Genomic DNA, 15,973 nt, shown 5'->3' with positions numbered 1-15,973 from the left:
CGTGTACGTCACGCGCAGGCCACGCCCACCTGCGAAGGGGGCGATGCCGTCACGCGCAGACCACGCCCAGCTCCCCGAACGGGGGTGAACGTTGCGAAACGGCGCGTGATACACGTAATGCTGGTATAGGCTGGTGGTAAGCCTTATCAAAATATCCCCGGTCTACACCGGCATTATCTCTATGTAAATAACTCTCCAGCTCACATGGACACCTCGGCCCAAAGAATAAAAGAGATGATAATTATATATATTTTTAAAAAAAAAACGCTTCGTCTTTCTCTGTTAAAAAAAAAAGGCACCCCCTTCTGACGTTGGAGCGGCGTTGCCACAGCAACGGCGAGCGGAAGTGGCCCGCCGCGCGGTGCATCCTGGGGGCCCGAGGACTGGAAGGTCAGAACGTCCGGGCCCGAGGGGGTGGGGGAGCCGTAGCGCATGCGCGGTGCGTCTCGCTGCAGAAGTTCAATAGAAGCGGGGATTTCGTCGGGATGTGGTACGAAATTCTGCCCTCGGCGGCTATTATGTACGTGGGGCTGATCATCCCGGGGATCTCCACTTACTACATCCAGCGATATATGAACAACGGCAAGGTGAGGAGCTGTGGACGCGGTGCGGAGGGGTTGGGACTACAAATCCCATCCGCCTCTGGACTACAGTCCCCATTCTGAACGTGTGTGTGTCTGTGATCTCTGACAATGCACACAAACACACACATACACGTGTGTGTGTATAAATATGTGTGTGTCTGATCTATGACAATAAACACACGCACGTATGTCTCTACATACACGTGTGTGGGCTTATTTTAGCGCATGCGCTCAAAAGTCCGATTGGGCTTATTATCTGGGGAGGTTTTTATTTTGGGAAAACAGGTTATCTTAGGCCAGGGGTGTCCAAACTTGGGAACTTTCAGACTGGGGAATTCTGGGAGTTGAAGTCCACAAGTCTTAAAGTTCCCAAGTTTGGACACCCCTGTCTTAGGCCAAACATTTGTGTTTCTGATTTTGGGAATAGTAAAGATATGTGGCATTTATTCAGTGTCTCTTCATAGCAATTTTGCCTTACAGCTAACTATCTTTTTTTAACAAAAATCTCTTTTTTCTCCCACCCCTATTGCTCTCCCCGTGACGTCTGCCTTAAAACTTTTAGGATAAAAAATTGATAAAGACAGCAAATGACTACAAAGCATGGTTGAGAGAAAAAAATGTCTGTGGAAATGGACCTAAGGTTAGTTTGAAGGAAGCTTCTCTGGGGGAAGCAATCCAGTTGCAAAAGCATGGCATCATCTTTGTAAAAAGGGGTAAATCCTGAAGGAGCTCATATCTGCCAGCCTCTTTTTCCAGGAAGGGAGCTTTTTTTTTTTTTTAAATTGATCGTTAGACCCAGAATTCAAAGTTAGGACTTCCTTCAAAGAACTTGTGTGATCCTAGAGGTGCAACTAACCCCTGTTTTACCAACAAAGCCAATAATAAATTCTATTTTTTTAAAGAAAAATTGTAGTTGTAAAGAGGCTTGTAATCCTTAAAGTGTGGGGGGGAGTATAAGAATTGTACAATTTGCCTTAATTCAGGAAACAATTTTCCTAATAGGAATATGGAGTGCCATCAAATAAACCGGACAGAGTTTTGATTTTGTTTGATTGTGACATAGGCACCACTGACTTCTTTTTTCCCTGTCTTTTTATTTTTCAGGGTCTGGAGAACATCGACTAAAAGCCACGACGTGATATTCTTTATTTCATCAAAGCATTTAATATAAATAAAACAACATCTTAAAACAAGCGTGTGCAGTGAATGTGTTGCAAACTTGAGAGCAGAAAAATAGGACTCCAAGCAGTAGAATCTTCAGCGGTAGATTCTTCACGCAGTAAAAATAGATAACACAATTTGCTTTAGTTACGCCTTTTAAAAAACCATTAGATATGCAAAATCATCAGTAGCAAGCAGGCAATTCCTGTAGCAGCGGAAAATTGTCTCCCAGATGTTTCCACTCCACATGTGGCTTGAGGATCTGTAGTGAAAGAAAGAGAGTTTACCTTGCAGGAATGCCCGGGGCTGGCATACAGAAGGCACCCATGGCTTGAGAAATGAAATCTGGTGATACTCACTTCTCCAGATCACTTTGGATTTGATCTTGGTCCAGTAGATGTCATGTGATTGGGCCACGGTTGCCCTGAGTTAGCAGGAAGAGAAATAATTACAGTTAGAATTTCTGAGGATGTCCCAGTAAGGCTTAGAATCTCCCATTGTGTTTTAATCCAGTGTTTCTCAATCATTTAAGATGTGTGGGCTTCATCTCCCAGAATTCCCCAGCCAGCATGTTAATTCCTTAGTGTTGTAATATCCAGCTAAAAGTTATAAAACAGTTCCAGTTTACACAACTGGAGGGTTTCGTGTTAGAAGAGGCCATGATTTACTTCCAAGGGAATTGAAATCCATAGTTTCCCATAATGCTTTTAAAATCCCACCCTCTCCCCTTGCAGAATTCATCGGAAAGCAGGCACATTGGGGGGATATTTTCCAGGATTTACAGCTGCTTGCCTCACCTGATTGCTGTTCTCATGAAACATCGCCATTTTAAAAGAAAACCTCGGGTTTTCTTGGGTTCGAAATGCCCATAATACTTACACAAAGTAAACTACTGGGGGACAGTGTAAGGAAGGTGGGAGCCAGGAGTAGATCTGACTCATTTTTAAGTTGGTGTTGGAATGAGTAATGGCCCCTTGAGGATTTCCAGAGCACTGCCAAATAAACAAACAAGTAAATAAGTAAATAAATACCAAAGTAAGTAAATAAATAAGCAACCAATGCTCCTTCAAGTTAATTCTGTTTAAAACAATTAATTGTATTTCTATCACACCCTTGCTATTTGCCCCCCTTTTCACCTCAATTTTGTATCTGCATGGCATAAGTGAAATGAAACAATTGCATTGCATGCCCAGACTTCAAAACAAGTCCTATGGAAGTGATTACTTCGTCTAGCACATTTTGCTTCAACACCCATGAAGTGAAGGCATGGTTTACCCACCGTAGGATTGGGATCTTGCCCAACCACATGCTGACCTCAAGTTAAACAAGCAACATGCCAGCGCAGCATAGTGTGAGAAAGTGAGCTATGAATTTGTATACTTCATGCTACACAATTTTGGGGTGTGGGTGATAGCAAGAGCACTTAGACTTATATACTGCCCCATAGTGTTTTAGAGCCCTTTACAGAATCAACATGCTGCCCCCAACAATCTTTGTCTTCATTTTACTGATTTAAGGATAGAAGTTGTGAGTACGGCAACAATGGGATTTTTAACGAAGAGATCGGGCAACCATTTGTCTGAAATAGTATAGATTTTCCCTCTTGAGCAGAAGGTTGGAATAGAAGACCTCCAAGGTCCCTTCTAACACTTATTTTGAGTCAACCTTGAGCGGGTCAGGATCGAACTCTTGGCAGTGGTCAGAGTTAGCCTACAATACTGCATTCTAACCACTACCAGTAATGGTGAGTTCTAACAGATGTGAGAACGCAATGTCACTCGCCGTGCACCTGCAAGCAAGAACCAATGGGATCACAAACTAGACAACTCACAGGATACAAAGACACTGAAGAGTTGTTCTTCCATATCCGTCATCGGACGTTGGCGATCATGTTGGCAATCCCATTTTTATCAACAGCCGTACGAAAAAGTGCAGCTGGATTTTGTCCAAATTAGTCCCTTAGATTTTGAAGCCATGATCTTCTGCCTGGACCTCTTGCGTTCAATCTTTCCTTGGAGGATTAAGTGATGGATGCCGTATTTTTACGGGTATCACATCACAGCTCCAAAATATTCTGACTTTTGCTTTTTTAAATGGTTTTGGTGATTTCCCTTGGCTTTCCCAAGCGGCTTATCTGAAGAGCGCTGTGACTTTTAGAATTGAAATGGACAAGTACCTGCCACATCACACTTCAGATGTTAACTCTTTGTGCTTACCTGTAAAAATCTGGTATCATTTGGGGGAGTTTGCCATAATCCCAGGGCAGCAGCTGGATGAAACGAACGGGCTTCCAACAACAATCCCTGATAGGCAGCTCCTAGGATCTGAACTGGAGAAAATAATTTGATTTTTGGCAACCCCCTTACAATATTTATCTTCCTTTACTGTATAAATCAGCAAATCTTGTTTCTCGGGCATTAAAAAAAATGAATTTATGCATTGCGTTAAGAATGAATGGCTTTACCACGGGTGAATGCATCCACCAAAATTGGCTGGATTCACCCATTTTGCTAAGCATTTAGGTATGAAACTCAAAAGTAGATTCACACAATCCATTAATCCAAAACAAGAGAAAATGGATATTGGATGAGCAGGACAACTGCTGACTTCAATGATACCGGCTTTCGGGTTTATTTGGCAATAATGTGGAAGTAGATTATAATCTTTTGTTTCCAGGAATTTAGCCAGTTCTCCTGGCCTACAATCCTGACATTTTTCCTGATGATAATCTCACCTAATCTGGCTCAGTTTAGTGCTTCTGAGATTGTCCAAAATTCAGCTAGTGCTGATTGTTGCTAACATAAAAACCCCAGCGGTTATTGATGCTGAGAAAACATAAGGACTTATTAACTCTACTTGGAAAAGAGGAGAGAGAGAGAGAAAAGGAAGATTTGAGGTCGAGCGGTTTCGAGAGTACCTTCCTTTCCATTGAAAATATGAACAAAATAAAAACTTACCATTAACCAGCTGCCCGTTTTGGAAGGAAGGCGTGCTAACCGAAACTTCATAAGGACTAGGGACCGTTTGAGCCTGTACCCCAGTATGGACAGGCAACATATTGTCACAGGCAGATTCAGGGGCTCCATCTGGAAAGGCTTGAATTGAACCAAGTATGGTCCAGAAAGCGAGAACAGCCCCCCAAAAGCGATTCCAACAAGCCATTTGTAGGGGGGAAAAGAGACTATCTTGAATCAATCTCTTGCCTCCAAAAGCAAGTATGAATTCTCCAAGCTCAGAAAGAAAGCTTTAAAAAGAAAAAGAAAAAAAAAAGAGTTTGGGATGAGTCATTAAATCCAGAACAGATTCATTTTCTATCCATGAAGGATGAAAAACTCACATGTCTCTGTTTGCTGAGAAGATCTCTGAGTCTTTCGCTAGACTTAAATTGTATTTTATTCCGATTTCATTTTAAATTGTATTTTATCCCGTTCCAGTTGCTTTTATCAAATTTTAGTAATAATTAGTTTCTCGAACTCTGCACTTTGATGTGGACCAAGGGCTAAATAAATGTAAAAGCAAACCTAGACTTAAGCAAAGGATTGGTGCATTGCTAGAAATGGATTAACTTTAGATATCTCAGCGTCATGTGTAGAGTTTCTGGAAGACCAGAAATGGGTGGATCTGCGATAGAAATGGGTTACCTTTAGTTTAGAATGGTTAGGTGTCACACAAGGGTTTCTGAAAAAACAAAGGGAATGGATATCTTAATAATATAGCTTTTATTGTCATTGTGAATCATGTATACAATGATTTATTGTATTGGTTTTAGCCTCACTGGTGCAATCCATGACAAAAAATACAAACAACGTAAATAGTATAACGAATAATCCCTATGCAAGTAATTAGGAAAAGGAAAAAGAAAGAAAAAGAAAAACTAGTCATACATTTCCACGAATGACTAGTATATATTATATTATAACTGTGTATATTATATTGTTATACCTAGTGCATCCCTTGAGCTGTTAGAAGTTGTCCAGTCTTGTTTTTGCCTATTCTCTGATTTCAGCCCATTTTTAATTCTATAAAATACCTTTAACATACAGTACATGGATGAACTCAGTTTATTCTTCTGTGATTTGAGCTTGCAATTCCAGCTCTGATACTTTGGGCCTCCAGCGCGTCCAACTGATTTCTCCGAATTATATTTTGAAGGTTTTTCAAAATGCTTTTTCCCACCTCTCCACTGCCTCCAAAAATTGCTTTCAAACCAGGATCAAGTCATGAGTTGATCGGATGACACGATCGGAAGGATCATGGAATTGTTGGCATGACTTGAAAAGAGAAGTTTGGCAAGAACGATGCTACTTGTTAAAGCAACGCATGTTCTTTCGGAGGCCAATTTAGATGTTTTCAAGGCATCAAGAATGGGGAACCTTGTGATCTAGAACAAGGGTTTCAAACTCAAGGCACGGCAGGCCGGTTCTGCCCCACGGGGTGTTCAGATCTGCCCCATGGGGTTGTCCTGGAAACAGCGAAAGACCTGCCCATGGTGCCTCTGCCAGCGAAAAAGGAGCTCGGGGGGGCCACACACAGCCCCCCCCCCGGCCCATTTTCACTGGCAGAGGATTGCAGGAGGCCTTCGTGGCCGAAAACAGGGGCCGGGAAGGAGGGGGGCACGCATGGCTGCCCCAGGGTCCATTTTCACTGGCAGAAGGCTAGCAAAACAAACTCAAAGCAAAGCAAAGCAAAAGGAGAAAGGTTTCCCCCTTTGCATTTGAGCATCCAAGAATGGACAGGAAAGGAGAAAGGGAAAGATAAAGATAAAGATGAAGAAGAAGAAGAAGAAGAAGAAGAAGAAGAAGAAGAAGAAGAAGAAGAAGAAGAAGAAGAAGAAAAGATGGGAAGAAAACAAGGAAGGAAAAAGAAGGAAAGAGGGGAAGGAAGAAGAAAGAATGAAGTGGGAAGGAAAAAGAAGAAAAAAGGAAGGAAGGAAGGAAAGAAGGAGGGAAGGAGGGAGGGAAGGAAGGAAGGAAGGAAGGAAGGAAGGAAGGAAGGAAGGAAGGAAGGAAGGAAGGAAGGAGGATGGCAAAAGGGCAGCAGGGCTGCTGCTGGCCAAGTGCTAAGGCAGGACTTTCCTTCCTTAGCACTTGGCCACCAGCAGCCCTGCTGCCCTTTTGCCATCCTCTAGTCTCCTCCTCCTGGCCTCTCCTGGTGGTCTCCCATCCTATAGCTGAGGATGCTTTGGTTACAAAGCCGGGTCTCCTTGCAGGGAGAGGGAGTGGGCCTCCCTCTGACCCACACGCTTTGCCCTCCAGCACACACCTGGCCAAGGAGAAGAGCAGCAGCAACTTCGAGAAGGAGGTAAGCCAGCCGGGTACCACAACCACCACAGATGCCCCTGACATGAGTGATGGTCATGACCACTCTAGCCATGCCCCCCAGCTGCCCCTCCCCAAGTCAAACACAATCCTGATGCAGCCCTGAATGAAATTGAGTTTGATACCTCTGACATAGAATAATAATTCTAACAGGATTAAATAAATGCAATCTGGACTTTTAGCTGTAGATCACCGAGATGATTGTCTGCCTTTGAAGCATTGTTGGTTTTTTTTAAAAGGAAAGGCACCCATTTTTCTGACCCCGGCATCAGGATTTTTCCTCTTCTGGGTGCATAAATGCTCGATTTTTAAAAGCAGCAAGAAAAACCATTTTTAAGCATGAAATTCCACCCCGAATCTTGTCCTGGCATCCGTTTTGCATTTGGGCTCCAAAAAAGAAAAAGAAAATTGGCCTCCAAACCACCCATTTTTCTGACCAGGGCATCAGAATTTTTCCTCTTCTGGGTAAAAACACTCTTGATTTTTAAAAAGAGCAAGAAATACCATTTTTAAACACGAAATTCCTCCCCGAATCTCATACAGGCATTGGTTTTTGCATTTGGGCTGGAAAAAAATTTGGCCACCAAGGAACACATTTTTCTGGCTGCGGCATCAGGAAAATTCCCACACCTCAAAAGGGGTGTCCACTCCTAACCATACTGACAGGCTCTGAATCCAATGGCGATGTCCATTTTCCTCTGCGAATTAATGGAGAGCTAACCCTAACCCTAAGTGGAATTTTCCCCAATGGGATTTCCCCATGTATTTTGCCAGGAAATGTACATAAGGCCGGCTCAAAAGGCGTCCCCCCTCCTAACCACACCGATGGGCTCCGAATCCAATGGCGATGTCCATTTTGCTCTGCGAATTCATGGAGAGCTAACCCTAACCCTAAGTGGAATTTTCCCCAATGGGATTTTCCCATGTATTTTGCCAGGAAATGTACATAAGGCCGGCTCAAAAGGCGTCCCCCCTCCTAACCACACCGAAGGGTTCCGAATCCAATGGCGATGTCCATTTTGCTCTGCGAATTCATGGAGAGCTAACCCTAACCCTAAGTGGAATTTTCCCCAATGGGATTTTCCCATGTATTTTGCCAGGAAATGTACATAAGGCCGGCTCAAAAGGCGTCCCCCCTCCTAACCACACCGAAGGGTTCCGAATCTAATGGCGATGTCCATTTTGCTCTGCGAATTCATGGAGAGCTAACCCTAACCCTAAGTGGAATTTTCCCCAATGGGATTTTCCCATGTATTTTGCCAGGAAATGTACATAAGGCCGGCTCAAAAGGCGTCCCCCCTCCTAACCATACCGATGGGCTCCGAATCCAATGGCGATGTCCATTTTGCTCTGCGAATTCATGGAGAGCTAACCCTAACCCTAAGTGGAATTTTCCCCAATGGGATTTTCCCATGTATTTTGCCAGGAAATGTACATAAGGCTGGCTCAAAAGGCGTCCCCCCTCCTAACCACACCGATGGGCTCTGAATCCAATGGCGATGTCCATTTTGCTCTGCGAATTCATGGACAGCTAACCCTAACCCTAAGTGGTATTTTCCCCAATGGGATTTTCCCATGTATTTTGCCAGGAAATGTACATAAGGCCGGCTCAAAAGGCGTCCCCCCTCCTAACCACACCGATGGGCTCCGAATCCAATGGCGATGTCCATTTTGCTCTGCGAATTCATGGAGAGCTAACCCTAACCCTAAGTGGAATTTTCCCCAATGGGATTTCCCCATGTATTTTGCCAGGAAATGTACATAAGGCCGGCTCAAAAGGCGTCCCCCCTCCTAACCATACCGATGGGCTCCGAATCCAATGGCGATGTCCATTTTGCTCTGCGAATTAATGGAGAGCTAACCCTAACCCTAAGTGGAATTTTCCCCAATGGGATTTTCCCATGTATTTTGCCAGGAAATGTACCTAAGGCTGGCTCAAAAGGCATGCCCCCTCCTAACTACACAGACAGCCTCCGAATACAATGGCGATGTCTGTTTTGCTCTGTGAATTCAAGGGAAGCTAACCCTAACCCGAAGTGGAATTTTCCCCAAAGGATTTTCCCATGTATTTTGTCAGGAAATATACATGATCAGCTCAAAAGCCATGCCTCCTCCTAACAATACCGATGGGCTCCGAATCCTTTGGTGATGTCCTTGAATTCACAGAGCAAAGCGGACATCGCCATTGGATTTGGAGCCCGTCGGATGGATGGGTGGGTGGGTTGGTGGGTAGGTGGCTGCCTGCCTACCTAACTGCCTTCCTGCCTGCCTGGATGATTGGATGGTGGGTGGGAGGGTGCCTGCCTGCCTGCCTGGATGATTGGATGGGTGGGTGGGTGGGATGGTACCTGCCTGCCTGGATGATTGGATGGACAATTGGATGGGTAGGTTGGGTGGCTGCTTGCCTGCTTGCCTGCCTATTTAAAATCTGGCTTGTCTCCCAAAGACAATTTGCTGGTTGTTGGGAAGACTGAACTGTGTGTGTTTGTGTGTGATGAATCAAGAGGATGAAAGAATCTCTTTTTTCAGACGTCAGTCTAGAAACCAACCAGTGCAAAACAAATTTAAGCTTGGAAATTGATTAAATCTGACATTTGGAATTCCTGTCAGAAGAGCAGGCAAGTGGATACATGCAATTTCATTCAACCCAGTCTGAAAAATAGGTCCACCCTTTTGTCAGAAGATTTGAAGGCCAAAGAGTTCTATACTGTAAGGTAAAGGTAAAAGATCCCTTCACACATATATGCTAGTCGTTCCCGACTCTAGGGGGCGGTGACAATCTCCGATTCAAAGCCAAAGAGCCAGTGCTGTCCAAAGACGTCTCTATGGTCATGTGGCCGGCATGACTAAACGTCGTAGGTGCACGGAACGCTGTTCCCTTCCCACCAAAGGGGGTTCCTATTTCTCTACTTGCCTTTTTTACGTACTTTCGAACTGCTAGGTTGGCAGAAGCTGGGACAAATAACAGGAGCTCAGTCCATTAGGGGGTGCTAGGGATTCGAACCGCCGAACTGCCAACCTTTCTGATCGACAGACTAGGAAACAGCAGGGAAATAACCCCCTGCTTTTTGCATCTAGAAGTGCACACTCAATTCAAAGCATCCCATACAGTTTCCGTTGTCAAATGTTCCCTGATTTTTATCAGGGGATTGAGAAGCCCCAAGGAGGCTGCCTGCTCGGTTTTGTGAAAAAACACAAACATAATCCATCTTTTAATCTTGTCCCTTGAATAGTCCCACACGCCTGATTGGCTTCTGCTTGTCTAGCACTTTTCCTTTAAGCCTGATGGAATCTCTCCAACATATCAATGCCACGGAATTCTTGGCTGGACATTGGTTGCCTAAGTGATGCTTGTGAGCAAATACTTTGCAAGGCTGCAGCCGGAAGCTCGATCAACTTTGGAAAACTTGTATCCCAGAGAAAAAGAAGGTTTGGTTTCATCACAAGAGCGAAGCAACGTGAAAGTGGGTTGTTGTTGTTGTTTTAGCAGGTAGCCAAATTCCCAAGCCTCTCGGCTGGGTGACAGATTTATTTGATGTTCCTGAAGAACTTCTTACCAACATCGGCTTGCTTTTTTCATAGTGGCAGATCGAGCAGGAAATAGGGAGGTCTAGGAATACAACATTCACGCGGTGCATTTTCCTTCCACCCGCGACTAATTTCTCAAGGACAACGCAAAAGGTGGCCAGGCACGTATTGCAAGATGGAAGGGGGAAATAAGAAAGGGTTGGGTTTTTTTTTGCAGGACTGCTGTCATGTAGGAATTATGGAAGAGTGATACAAGATGTGGTTTGCATGCAAAATAACAGAGTAGGAAGGGACCTTGGAGGTCTTCTAGTCCAAACCCCTACTCAAGCAGGAAACCTTATACCATTTTCAGACAAATGGTTGTCCAATTCCTTCTTTAAAACCTCCAGTGTTGGAGAGCACCCACCGACTTCTGGAGGCAAGTTGTTCCACTGATTAATTGTTTGGTCAGGAAATTTCTCCTCAGTTCTAGGCTGCTTCTCTGCTTGATTAGCTTCCATCCATTGCTTCTTGTCCTGCCTTCAGGGTACTTTGCAGAATAGGTTGACAGTTGACTCCTTCTTCCTTGTGGCGGCCCCTGAGATATTGGAACACTGCTATCATGTCTCCCCTGGTCCTTCTTTTCATGAAACCAGACGTAGCCAATTCTTGCAATGGTTCTTACGTTTTAGCCTTCTGTGTTTAGTCCTTGGCATCTTCTGATAGGAGGAGAACAACTTGGCCCTGATTGAATCAAGGTGGAGGTATAGGAGGTTACTCTTTATGACCTGCAGGAAGCATGGTGGAGCTGTGGTTGGAATGCAGCATTGCAGGCTAATTCTGCTGTCTGCCAGGAGTTCGATCCTGACTGGCTCAAGGTTGACTCAGCTTTCCATTTTTCCGAGGTTGGTAAAATGAGGACCCAAATTGCCCTTCCTTCCTTCCTTCCTTCCTTCCTTCCTTCCTTCCTTCCTTCCTTCCTTCCTTCCTTCCTTCCTTCCTTCCTCCCCTCCCTCCCTTCCCAGTGATTAGAATGCAGTATTACAGACTAATTTCCCATTGCCAGGAATTTGATCCTGACCGGCTCAAGGTTGACCCAGCCTTCCATCCTTTTGTGGTCGGTAAAACAAGGACCCAGATTGTTGGGGGCAAGAGGCTGACTCTGTAAACCGCTTAGAGAGGGCCGTAAAGCACTATGAAACGTATATAAACCTTTCCCTGTAATTCCCGTAATCAGGAAGAATTAGACCAATGAGACTAATTCATTGTTCTGATTACCCTAATTAGATGACTAGCAGCTGAGTTAGCTTTCCACAGGAGAAAGCTCAGAAGGTTTTCTGTTACCTTACAAACTAGCAGAAGTGTCATCACCAAAGCTTTTATTAGATGATCTCCTGCAAGTTGAATCAGGCCACACAGCTCAAGGACTTGCCTCCAACCCAAATCTAACTTTTCCCCAGACGTTTTCTTCAGATTCTAACCAATCTCTTTTCCTCCCCATCTTCTACAAGCTGAAGACATCACGGACCATGTCGTTGGAAGAGAATTACATAGAAATTACGGAGAAGGAGAAAGAGGAGGAGGAGGAGGAGGAGGAGGAGGAGGAGGAGGAGGAGGAGGAGGAAGAGATCCAGGAGGCAGCGGCCTCGGTTGTTGGTGGGGTGATCCATGAGGCTGTGGACAAAATCATAGCCCTGAAGAAGGAAGAGGCAGGTACACCAAGGTGGACCATGAAGGTGTCAGGGCATTGGTGTCCAACTTGGACTAGGCTCTAATTTGTACTCTTCTCAATCTTCAGGTGCCATATACAAAATGCGAAATATTGCTTGGATGAGGTGCACAGATTTCTCCATTGGAAGAGGCCTGTTGCAGATTGAGGACTATATGAAAGTAAGTCTCACGTTCAGTGTCAAAGGAAATACTCCAGGTCATGGTTGTCCCAAAGGTGCTTTTCTTTTTTGGTCCAAGAGACAAGTGGACTTTCTGGTTTTTCTTTGAAGACGTTTTGCTTCTCATCCGAGAAGCTTCTTCAACTCTGACTGGATGGTGGGGAATGGAAGGATTGATACGTCTTGCAGACCGATGGTCATTTGCATCCTTTTACAGCGTTGTTGAGGCCATTCCACACCCATTTGCACTCCTCAGGTGGCCTCCAAGTGGTCTCAACGACTCGCTAAAAGGATGCAAACGACCAGCTATCGGCAAGGAGTATCAATCCTTCCATTCCCCCACCATCCAGTCAGAGCTGAAGAAGCTTCTTAGATGAGAAGTGAAGTGTCTTCAAAAGAAAAAAACAAGAAAGTCCAGTTGCCTCCTGAAAAAAAAGCACCTTTGAGTATAGCTACCAATATATTTCACGTTTATAGCTACCAATATATTTCAAGTTAATATTTTATCAATCCTTTTCTCCCCACTTTTCCTTTTTCATCATTTCTCCATCATTTAAGTAACGGGACAAATCTTATTTTAAGAGTGGAATGCATATTAGGGGGTTGGATTAGAAGACCTCCGAGGTCCCTTCCAACTCATTCTCTTATTCTCTTGTTCTGTGAAAGGCTGCCTGTAAGCTCCAGAATAGTAAAACAAAGACAAAACAGCCTTTTTTTTTTTTCAAAGAGGTGCTTGTAACGGGACTTGCTCTCTGTTTGTTCTGACCCAGGCTTCCTTAGGAAGCAAGAAGCAAAGTCTTGGTCCCGACAAAACCTCATTTATTTAAACGACTTCCTTGCATTCATGGTCAGCAAGGCTTAGCAAACAGTCTTTCAGAGGAATGTTTATCCACACGAACCTTATCTCGTTTGGAGAGCTGCCGGATAACTAGTTTCCAAACGCAGGGCAAGGCAAAACTTGGCACAGAGTCTCTTATAATCACAAACAGAACTTTCTGGACCGAATGAACAAATTATTCCCGCAAAAGTCCACTCCCCGTTCGTTCCTCTTTTGTTAACTATGGGAGGGCCCAAGAATCTGCAAGGTGTGGTTTTACTCCCAAGTTGACCCTGCTTTCTTAGTTGTTCTTGTCTTCTGGCAGCTCTGCGCATGCGCACACTGGGAACAGGCTCCAGCTGTTCCTCTGCCTCACTGCTGTCTAGCTCCCTCTCTGCCTCCGATGCAGAGCCCTCGTCTGAGCTTTCCTCAGCCCCCAGGACTGGCCCATGTTCCTCCCCAACCTCCTCACTGTCCGACTCTGCTGTTAGCTCCGCTGGCCGCTGGCGGGCCACAACACTGATTGCAGTACATTCATCCTTGCAGACATGGGAGCTTCACGAAAGTTGGCTGCATTGGAGCAACTATCTCAACAGCGAGGAACTCCAGTACAGCACCCGGTACTATTACCGAGTCCGCTGGAGCATCCCGACATGCAGGAAGCCCATCCCTCAAGCCACAGCCTGTGTCTATTTCGTCATTGAGATTTCCAAAATCAAACCCAGAGTGAGTATTTTGAGGTCCTGTTGGGAGACAGTTAGCTATAGCACTTAGCGCTTAGACTTATATACCACTTCACAGTGCTTTCACAGCCCTCTCTAAGCGGTTTACAGAGTCCGCCTCTTGCCCCCAAGAATCTGGGTCCTCCTTTGACCCACCTCGGAAGGATGGAAGGCTGAGACAACCTTGAGCCTGGTGAGATTCGAACTGCCAAATTGCAGGCAGCCGGTGATCAGCAGAAGTAGCCTGCGGTACTGCACTCGAACCACTGAGCCACCGTGGCTCTTAATTAAGCCCAATTGTGATGAAGTCATGTTAGGGATGCTCTCTAAAATCCATGAACTGTGGCTCCACCAAGACCGCCCCCATCAACACCGACAGAGCAAGCTGCTAGGATCGGAACTGTGACCAAACCTCACGCCCTTTGAGGATTGATGATGTTACCTAGTTTGATGATGAGAGGTCGGCAAGAAAACCACCAAGCTTGGAGAAATTTCAAATTCAAATTTTTAATTTGTTAGCTGCTCCCTCTCCGCAAGGGACTTGGGGCGGCGTACAATAAAAATATACATACATACATATAGACATACAGATCCACACATACACATACATATACATACATGGAGGAGGTAGTAATCAAACATATATCACATTAATAATAATATTATTATTATATGAGAGCATCAGGGACTCTCACAGTTCAACCTTGAGCTACAAATATTCTCTTTGATCTGTTGTATCAATTGCTTCTCAGAACCTGATCATACACACAGAAGGGAAAAGTCCTTGACTTAAAACCAATCATTTAGTGTCTGTTAGAGGTTAAACTAGCCCAGGAAAAAGTGACTTACGACTGGTCCTTGCATTTACGTCCATTGTAACATTACGGTGGTCATGTTTGGTGCGCTTGGCCACCAACAGGAAATTTATGAAATGTGCAGCATCCTGCAATCGTCTGAGGGACGCAGTGGCCATTCCTAAAACTAATTTTTGGTTTTGTACCTGATACAGATGCTGCCGATCGAAGTATTCTTTGTGGTGGAAACCAATAAGGTCATTCACAGGTACGTTCATGCCCCCCCCAATCAACTGGTTTATACATCTGGGTTCCCACTTTGCCATAAGAGCTATTTGTACTAGGTAACCTTTTAAATAAAATGAAAAAGGTGAGTGTAAAATACTCAAGGCTGTTTTCTATTTACAGGCCAGGAAAAACTCGCTTTAAGGAGAAGTGGCTGAAAGATGTAATTGAAAGTAAGATTGTCATGATGGAGACTGTGGATTTTTAATTTTCCTGGAATGGTTAATAAATTAAGATCTCTATAGGTACCCTGCTTTTCTTTTCTTTTTTGGTAATAAAATTCAAGGGTTGCCGTAATCAAACGCTTCTTTTGATCTCTTTGTGCCAGGCGTGTCAATGAAATGCAGGAAGAAAAAACTTTTAACCAAATAGTTTATGGAGATTCTCAGACATCTAGGTCATGGTTGTCCCAAAGGTGATTTTTCAAAAAAAAAAAAAAAAGCAACCGGACTTTGTTTTTCCTTGAAGACGTTTCGCTTCTCATCCAAGAAGCTTCTTCAGTTCTGTCTGAACGGTGGAATATAAATCCTTCCATCCTACACTATTCGGTTAGAATTGAAGTGGCTTCTTGGATGAGAAGCGAAACGTCTTTAAGAAAAAACCAAGTCCAGTTGCCTGTTGAAAAAGTATCTTTGGATTTAAACAAATTAAAACAAATGAACAGTTTTTAAACTCTTAAGTTGGACACTTTCAGCAGAAGATGGGAGATATTACACAAATTTCTTATTCTATCTATCTATCTATCTATCTATCTATCTATCTATCTATCTATCTATCTATCTCTCTCTATCATATATCTATCTATCTCTATCATCTATCTATCTATCTATCTATCTATCTATCTATCTATCTATCATCTATCTATCTATCTAATCTATCTATCATCCATCCATCCA

General features: G+C 44.1%; 2 protein-coding genes and 1 long non-coding RNA gene across 3 annotated transcripts; 2 read left to right on the top strand and 1 right to left on the bottom strand.

Moving 5' to 3' along the window:
- Positions 1–222: 222 nt before the first annotated feature.
- Positions 223–1,778, top strand: LOC309397890. The gene is made up of 3 exons (XR_014176324.1): positions 223–587; positions 1,147–1,224; positions 1,689–1,778. It is a non-coding gene; the product is annotated as an uncharacterized lncRNA (long non-coding RNA).
- LOC309397882 (putative defense protein Hdd11-like) lies at positions 1,707–4,942 on the bottom strand. Its single transcript, XM_081964298.1, has 5 exons — positions 4,703–4,942; positions 3,962–4,074; positions 2,625–2,737; positions 2,105–2,169; positions 1,707–2,007 (listed from the first exon to the last, which is right to left on the bottom strand). Exons 1-5 carry the CDS (start codon positions 4,905–4,907, stop codon positions 1,913–1,915), a joined length of 591 nt encoding a protein of 196 aa, XP_081820424.1. The 5' UTR covers positions 4,908–4,942; the 3' UTR covers positions 1,707–1,912.
- A 5,506-nt stretch (positions 4,943–10,448) lies between these two features.
- AKAP14 (A-kinase anchoring protein 14) lies at positions 10,449–15,417 on the top strand. Its single transcript, XM_081964299.1, has 8 exons — positions 10,449–10,527; positions 10,646–10,744; positions 12,082–12,161; positions 12,195–12,283; positions 12,369–12,460; positions 13,823–14,002; positions 15,008–15,060; positions 15,201–15,417. Exons 3-8 carry the CDS (start codon positions 12,100–12,102, stop codon positions 15,283–15,285), a joined length of 561 nt encoding a protein of 186 aa, XP_081820425.1. The 5' UTR covers positions 10,449–10,527; positions 10,646–10,744; positions 12,082–12,099; the 3' UTR covers positions 15,286–15,417.
- Positions 15,418–15,973: the final 556 nt, after the last annotated feature.

The sequence above is a fragment of the Natrix helvetica genome (genome assembly GCF_964273705.1).
Source record: "Natrix helvetica genome assembly, chromosome: 11".
Lineage (NCBI taxonomy): Eukaryota > Metazoa > Chordata > Lepidosauria > Squamata > Natricidae > Natrix > Natrix helvetica.
This window is presented reverse-complemented; position numbering and strand designations above follow the sequence as displayed.